General features: G+C 35.1%; 1 protein-coding gene across 1 annotated transcript; it reads right to left on the bottom strand.

Moving 5' to 3' along the window:
• Positions 1-788: 788 nt before the first annotated feature.
• Positions 789-8,212, bottom strand: LOC110716850. The gene is made up of 6 exons (XM_021895496.1): positions 8,079-8,212; positions 7,709-7,913; positions 6,869-7,132; positions 5,277-5,447; positions 1,380-1,814; positions 789-1,298 (listed from the first exon to the last, which is right to left on the bottom strand). Exons 1-6 carry the CDS (start codon positions 8,150-8,152, stop codon positions 873-875), a joined length of 1,575 nt encoding a protein of 524 aa, XP_021751188.1. The 5' UTR covers positions 8,153-8,212; the 3' UTR covers positions 789-872.
• Positions 8,213-8,992: the final 780 nt, after the last annotated feature.

Below are 8,992 nucleotides of genomic sequence, written 5' to 3'. Positions count from 1 at the left end.
TGTACGTATTAAACTGACACCTATGGTGTTCATGGGAAGTACACACGTGATGATTTAGAATTTTCATGTATAACCAATTCGAGTTGTCAATTAATGAACTATTTGGTGGAAAAAGTTCCACACTTCCACTTTACTCGTTTCCACGGAAAAATTGCCAAACTAAGCGTTTTTGGGAAACAATTTCCCAAACAAGACGCGTGGCAAAACTATTTACCAAACTAAGCTTCCAGAGTAAAACGCCAACTAGGATGGCGTTTTACCCTGGGCATTTATTTTTTTTTTAATTTTTAGTCAAGGATAAAACGCCATCAAGGGTGGCGTTTTACTGCTGGGCAAATTTTTTTAAAAAAACACATTTACACAAAAACGCTAACGCCGTTGGCGTTTTACCCTGAGTGATTTTTTTGAAAATAATTTACCCCCCTAAAGCGCCACCATGGTTGGCGTTTTATCTCTGCACACAAACACAGCTACACAGCAACAGCAGCAACAACCACAGGAGCTGCAACAACAACAGCAACAACCACAGGCTGCAACAACAACAGCAGCAACAACCACAACAACTACAACAACAGCAACAACGACAACCCCAACAAGAGCAACAACGACAACCCCAACAAGAGCATCAACAACAATCACAACAACTACTACAACCTTAACAACAGGAACCACAACAATAACTGCAACAACATCAGCAACATTAACAACACCAGCAACAACAACAACACCAGCAACCAATACAATGAAAAGAATGAATGCGTATGGTGAAGTTGATAATGTACAGAAAATGAACTAAAAAGGTTAGTAAAATTGATAATATTTATTTGGATACAATGTACTATAGAATCTGATTACAACTAACAAAAGAAGTTCTAAGATCCCGATTCATCTATTGTATGTAAGTGTTGTCTATCCAATCGCGGTCTTCTACGACGGTAGTACTGAGATACCGTTGTGAAAGGATCTGGGGCAGAGGTCTGGGGAGGAGTCTGTTGGCTGGAAGATGGTCCTTCCTGAGATGAGTATGGCGCAGACATGTGGATGGCGATATCTTCCTGATCATCAAAAAACAGGGGGGACCCTGTAGGGGACGTGTGAGTCTGTCCCCTACTACTGCTGCCTACCTCACGGTGTGAACGGCGGTGTGATTGGTCCCGGCCCTGGGGGATAAGATGGCCATGACCATGTCTCTGTAAGCTACTCACAGTCATTGCGTGAATGTCATCCAACTGCGGTATGGTGGGATATGATATGCTCAAGACTTCTAGTGCATCATGTATAGCAAGCATATCAGACGCCTGCATTAGTCAACAATCAGCCATTTTAATAATTAAAGAAACTATAAATTGGAGGAAAAGAAAAAATGACAAAAAACTCACATATCCACTGATGTCTCCAAAAGCTGGGTGGTAATGCGTTGAGGGTGGGGTGTAGTTAGGGTTGATGAAGCGTCGGGTAATGCTCCTGTACCATACCATGTATGGATCGTGATACTCCATCAGGCCTTGGACAGGCGCACCATTCGCGACGTGCTGCAGCCGCTGGTCCCACATGTCAATGTAAGGGGCATGCTGAACTGCCCAGTTAACCTCCCCCTTTCCTCGTCGGTCTGTCCTGTGCAACTGGACACTCGTGTCACACGGGGCGGGGATGGCTTGACAAAGGCCGAACTGTCGCATGACTCTGTCGGGGAGGTGAGCCTCCACCAACTCAAAACAGATGAGCACTGTCATGGCACGCCACTTCATCTGGTGATCAAGAAGATATTGGGGCATGGCATCGACTAAGTGAGGGACGTACGGATCCCACGTCATCTGCATTAACAAGCAGTCGTTAACGTCATACAAGGTTTCAATGCTAGCGGTTCCATTTTTCCTCCTCTATACTCGACATTGGGTCCGACACACAAAATTTCACCCCCCCAACGGCATAACAAAACAATCAATTGTGAAGCCATGTTCTACATAACATCAGACCACATATTAGGTGACACATATGCACAACTAAAACCACAATGATTCCAATAAATCCCCAAGCAAAGCGTACATACAACGCAGTGTTCAACAACATACTAACTTACCTACTTAATCTAACAATGTAAGATACATTTAAATGTACTTAACTCAACAATGTAGTTCGTAATTCCCTAAATGCTTCATATATGTAGTTCAACAACTAAATGCTTCATATATATTATACGAAATTATACAACATACATATAACTATACTTAATTTCAATAATTAAACAACAATGTATTATGTAGTTATACATATTTCGCATACTTGAACAACACTATAGTACATACATTGTAAATTACAAACATAAATTCCCAAAAAACATCATACACAAGTAAAATAGTTAAATTCAAGACATACCTCAATTTCGATGAAAGTAGGGCGTAACAGTGTTGAACAAAGAAGGAGGATTAATTTTTATTGACTATGATGCAAAACTAAGCTACGGAATGTGATGAAATTGCTTCAAATATGGAGAATTGGAAGTTGGTATGCGCGGGGTTAGGGTTTGCAATTTGGGGGTTTGGTTGAATAATGAAGAACAGCGATATATGCTGTTAGAAATACCCGACTCTAAAACGCCAACGACGTTAGCGCTTTTGTGTTAAAAGTAAAACGCCAACGGTGTTAGCGTTTTTGTGTAAATGTTTTTTTTTAAAAAATTTGCCCAGCAGTAAAACGCCACCCTTGATGGCGTTTTACCTTTGACTAAAAATTAAAAAAAAAAATTGCCCAGGGTAAAACGCCAACCAGGTTGGCGTTTTACCCTGAAAGCTTAGTTTGGTAAATAGTTTTGCCACGCGTCTTGTTTGGGAAATTGTTTTCCAAAAAACGCTCAGTTTGACAATTTTTCCCGTTTCCATAATCTTCACAAACAGCTTATCTATACACAATATGTCCACATATTTAGGGGTTGAGTACGACAAATGTGGGACCAATTAATCCATGGATTGATTTTGTTTTTTGTTTCTTACTTTCTTTATTTAGGACATTGGTCCCAAACCTAAAGAAAAATCCAAGTAAATGAAGACAAATATTAAAAAGGGTCTAATATTTGTATTTTCTAACAAACAGAGACTAAAAACATAACAATTACTGATAATTTTAGGGTTAGAATTAAATATTTATAGTTGTAGAGCACTATAAGTTTTATTCATGAATACGACTGTTTGATAAAATTCAAATTAGTCAATGTTAGTGTTTACATTTTATTTTTTAATTAATTGTATAACATGAAAGCTTAATACTAAAAAATACAACAATATTTAATGAAATCATGAATAAAATGACACATGTATAATGAACATAAACCCATAGCCAACCTAAATATGTTGGTTCTAAAATTATCAGCATCTTAATATCTTATAATTAAAATTCACTAGGTCTATTGGATGGGCTCAAAAAAATGTCCAAACTTTTCATTTTTAAAAATTTATTTTTTCACTTCCTTTTTTTTTTTTTTTTGGAGATGGGTTTTATTCGCATATTTGCATGTTTATAATGCCTAAGTTATTGATCTAATAAAATAAAAAATGCCTAAGTTGTGCTGGAGAGCAAAGAACAGATTCAAGAAGATTGTCTATCAGAGTTTGTGCACAGCTCTGGTGTACTGCATATGGCAGCAGAGAAATGAAGCAATTTGGAAGGATAGAATCTTTAGGCCAGGGTTTGTAGTTAATAGACTTTGTCTTGATGTATATAACAGGGTTAGTAGCATAGTTACTTGTAAAGTTAGAGCTAGTGAGTTAGCTTGGGTCAAGCAAATGTGCCTAGGGGCTTAGTAGCCTCCGTGTATTTTTTTGATTTGTGATTAATAAAATTTGCCTTTTCTCAAAAAAAAAAAAAAAAAGCCTAAGTTAATTAAAAATATGATCATGACCGTTATTTAAAGGATAAAAAATTAAAATTCAATATATAAAGAATTCTATTTTCTATAGAAAAAATTGGTTTTATTAATCTCAACTTTGCGCCATTACTTTAAAAAATCCTACGTATCGATTATTATAGTATAATTTCAACTTTAGGAGTAGTTTTCTTCTATCAAATCATAAAACCGGTGACAACCTGCTGAAATGGTTAATTTTTTTATTTTATTTTTTTAAAATTGCCACTTGTTGAATGCTAATTGGTCAAAAAAATAAATAAAAAAATAAACAACAAAAAATTTTAACAAAAAAAGAAAATAAATAAACCCACCCACCACCACAGCCCCTCTCCACTCCCTCCCTAGCCCACTGAAAACCACCACCCTTGCCCCAAAACTACCTGCAACCCCACCCTCCCTAGCTGACCGTTCGAACCCCAACCAGCCCCACCGTAATTCCAGTCCCCACCTAACCAACTCGAAAACCCCACCCAACCACCTTGACCACACCAGCAAGGCAGCACCCCGAATTCCCCACTCAGCCACCCTGGAAACCCCTCTGCTGCACCCCGACAACCCCCCAGCCACCCCGATTTCCTCACCTAGCCACCCCGAAAACCCCACCATCCAACCGGAATTCCCCATCCACTCAGCCACCCCGAATTGTGCCTTGCGATATGGTTTGAATCGACGGTTTCATTATTGGGGTGGTAGGGTGGGGAGAGGGGCGGCAGCCAGCAAGGGTTAAGGAGGTGGGCTGGGGGAAGGGGAAGGGGAAATGGTTGGGCTTGGTAGCAGCCGGCGGTAAGGCTGTGGTGGGGGTGGTTTAACTTTAACTTTTTTATTTTATTTTATTTTTTATTTTTTGGACCACTTACATGTTGGCACGCATGCAGATAACATGTTATTGACTATTATTGGCCGGTCATGACCTGATAGAAGAAAACAACCCCTAAAATTGGGATTGTTCCAGAATAATCGATAATTGAGATTATTTAAAGTAAATGACTCAAAATTGGGATTAATAATACCAATTTTTTTTTCTCTATATGTATTACAATTGTAAGCCATTGTTCATAAAGATGTGGAGATGCCTACAGCTTTTAAGAAGGAAATGCTATATACCATGTATGTAAAAGGTTCACATGTCGAATTTAGGTCAGGCTAGAGTCTAAATTTATTGGACCCGATCATAGACATCTCGACCTAAATCTGCCCCTTAAAAAAATTTGGACTTGTAACCTTATAACTATGGTGAACTATAATAGGTTGTGTGAATAGTGTAAAAGTCCAAATGGTGCAATTTAAAAAAAAAAAAAAAAAAAAAAAAAAAAAAACGGAGGTCGTATATATAGAGCATTAGAAGAGATAAGTCAGATAACAATCAAAGACTGACCTCAACGTAAATGGTCTTCAAAATTCTTCCGCCAACGACAGTGATATTAGCTGTGATAACCTTGAGCTTTAAACATTCAAACAGTTCACACAACTTCACCATTATCCCATTTCTATTACTGCAGCTCAAGCTCACTATAATAGTTCTCCCTCCAGCGTATGACACCCCTACCTATGCAAAAATAAATACATAAATTCATTAATCTTAGTTATACCGTACTGTATATTATTATATGGAGTATATATCATCTCAGTTTCATCTACTTGTCTTATTGTCAACACAAATTCTTAATTAAGGCGGATTTTCATTGATTTATTATAAGACGGATTTAAGTTACCCTAAAATTTTACCCTTTTATATTACAAAAGTTATCATTTTTATAACAAAAATTTTACCCTTACAAAATATTTATAATGTATTATATTAATCATATTAGCGCTCAAAACATGTATTTATTAGAAATTACACGTTAAAATTCGGGAAATTTTTTTGTGTGGTTGGCCACACCGTGTGGCCGGGGTTACTCGAGTTACTCGGTCAGGGGTTACTCGAGTTACTCCTGACCGAGTAACCTCTTAGGTAACCCCTAACCAAATCCCTCAAGTAACCCCTGACCGAGTAATCCCTCGAGTAACCCCTGACTGAGTAATCCCTCAAGTAATCCATGATCGAGTAACCCCTGACCGAACCCCTATCCGAACCCCTCAAGTAATACTTGACCGAATAACTCGAGTAAACTCTAACTAAATAACTGAAGTAACCCCGACCAAATAATGTGGCCAGCCACATATAAAAATTTGTGTTAAAATACAATCAAACTTATAAAAATTAAAAGTTACCCTTAATAGGGTTTAAATTACCATTAAAATTATAAAAGTTACCCTTAAATTAACCATCATTCAATAAAATTAATATAAGTCTGCCTTACACGAAGTAATTTCAATTATGCAATCTCACATTTGTCTTTAGGAAAAACAAATTTTAGGTACTTTAGCCCTTGAATTGGATCCGGACCATACTAACCTGTCTTTTATGATCGGTTTAATTTTAATTCTATCAAATTGGGCTCCAAACTCACCCACCTATTTTCTTCTCTAAACTCTTCTATTTAAATGAAATTCTATGTAATTGGGTCATGTAATATAGAACAAACGGAATCACAAATATCTTTTTTCTTGAACAAGCTACACTCCAATAAAATCTCTGATTATGATCATATAGTGGAGTACGCGATAGTTGGACCACAATCACATAAACGACTCCGACCGTTGACAACTCTATCTCCAGATCTAGATATCTAACTAAGCTAGTTTCACTTTGGGAAAAAAAAAATGACTCAATTTTTATCTTGAAAGCTATCTTATATGATATGTGTATGAAATTTCATAACTTGACATTACTTTCAATTTAATTAACACTTACTGTCCTAAACCTCCGCTAATTGTTAGGTAATTGATTTTTTTTCTTCGACTTTTATCATTTACTTCGTATTAGTTTCAATAAAAATAAGTTTAGTTCCGCAATAAATGTTCATGCAAACCTTTTATAATCGAACAAAATCGACGAGAGATAGATTGAGAATAAGCACTTACTTTTAAGTCCTCTACGAGAAATGATCTGCATCCACTATTATTGGAATCATAGCATCGTTTGTCATGATCATTATTACTCTTGTTGGTTAGCAAAGTAGACAATTCTTGTTCAAGCACAATTGTAGAACACCAAGATGAGCTTTCATTGTTGTTGTTCTGTTTTCTGAGCTCTAGTTTTGCTATATCTTCTTTGATTCGTCTCTCCTCCTCTTGTAATTCCTTTATATAGTCAATTGCATCCTTGATTGTTGATGCTTTGTCCATCTAGATATGCATTTGCAAATCGCCATGTAAATTATAACACGTATTTGCAAATAATTTAAGTTTGTGACAAGTTTGACAACTAATTTGAAACGAGGGAGTTACAAAAGTAAAATTGGGGCAATTAACATCCATATTATTCAATAAGTAATTGAAATACAACCTCAAAAATGTCACCAAGTATATAATTATTTATGCTAAAACTTGGAAAGTGTTTAAATTTTTTTTTTAAAATTATAATAAAAATGAGTATAAAATACTTTATCAATATACTCTCAATCTTTAATTTACATGTACTCTTTCAAAACTCACGGGTAAAAGCATGAATTTAGGGACGAAAGGGATAATACTAAATTTTCATTTTTGCCAATTTCTAAGGGATGGGAAAACTTTGATACACTTTCAAAAGGTTGGCAATCAATTACTAAAAATGAAGAGTGGAGATTTTTTTTTTTTTTTTTTATATATCTTGATAACATCTAACCAAGAATTAATTATTTAATAATAGGTACTCAGATTCGTTTGAGCTACAGCTAAATAACAAATTAAAGGAGTCCCAAGCTAAGAAGATTATTGTACCTTGCTAATGTTAGGAACAATTGCTCGGAGACCATGAATACGGTCCTTTAATTGCTTCCGGCGATTTCTTTCAGACACGACATTTTTAGATTCAGCCATATACGTCTTTGAGTAAGCACAACCATCAGGGGAGCTCGAGCTCAAGTTGTTGTTGTCGTCATTATAGCATAATGTTATAGGCCCTAGAACATTTCCAAACTCCCAACTACACTCGATAATATAGCTTAATTTAATATCAATCATATACTATGACATTTGAAAGGAATTCAAATGCTCAAACACAAGCTGCGAATCTTTTTTTACGTTAAAATTCCTAGATATGCCACTAATAAAATTATTGAACACGTTACGAATAATTATATGTACGTACCTTTGAAGTTCTTGAGTATGGATGTACTTGTTGGTCTCCCAATAAAAATCGTATTCTTCAACAAAATTATCCATTTGAACCGTAGTTTTTTAGTGAGACTTGTTGTAGTATTATAATGGTTCACTCACTTTATTAGCACTCGTGGCCGAGACTGGTTTCTTTTATATGGAGCGGATATGTTGCTTTCATAATTAAGACAACACGTCCAACATTTATTGCTTTCGTACCCCACCTTTTTCTTTTACAACGTGATCTATTTGCTTTTTATATTACTTATGTAAACTTAATTAAACAACATTATCTATGCTAATTTATCTTATACTTCCTCCATTCATTTTTACTTGACGTGTTTCTTTTATTACCCTTGTCAATGCATAATTTTAACGATCAATAACTTTAAATTTACATAAGTGAAAATTATAAAAGTTATATATTATGATAGTACTTATTAAGATGGATTTAAAAACATCCCACATGAATATATTTTTCCTTACATATAATTCACAAAAGACAGTCAAAGGAGGGGTGGTGAATAGTGTAAAAGTCAAAGCGGGTCAAGTAAAAAAGAATGGAGGAAGTAATACTTAGGCCCTGTTCTTTAGAGTTGCTCTATTCTGCTGAAATTTGTTCTGCTCTGCTGAAATCTTCTCTGCTCTGCTGAAATTTGCTCTGTTTTGCTTTGCTTAAAACTAATAATTAATAATAATAATTAAAATTAAATAAAAAATGATTAAAATTTATTAATAATAACTAATATTTATAGATGATAATTAATATTTAATAATAATAATTAATATTTTATAATAATAATAATAACTAATATATAATATTAATTGATAATAATAACTAATATTTCATGGTAATAATTAATATTTTATATTATTTAACACATTTTCTAATGTTATAAAAAGAGT

The sequence above is a fragment of the Chenopodium quinoa genome, unplaced genomic scaffold, assembly GCF_001683475.1.
Source record: "Chenopodium quinoa cultivar QQ74 unplaced genomic scaffold, ASM168347v1, whole genome shotgun sequence".
NCBI lineage: Eukaryota > Viridiplantae > Streptophyta > Magnoliopsida > Caryophyllales > Amaranthaceae > Chenopodium > Chenopodium quinoa.
This window is presented reverse-complemented; position numbering and strand designations above follow the sequence as displayed.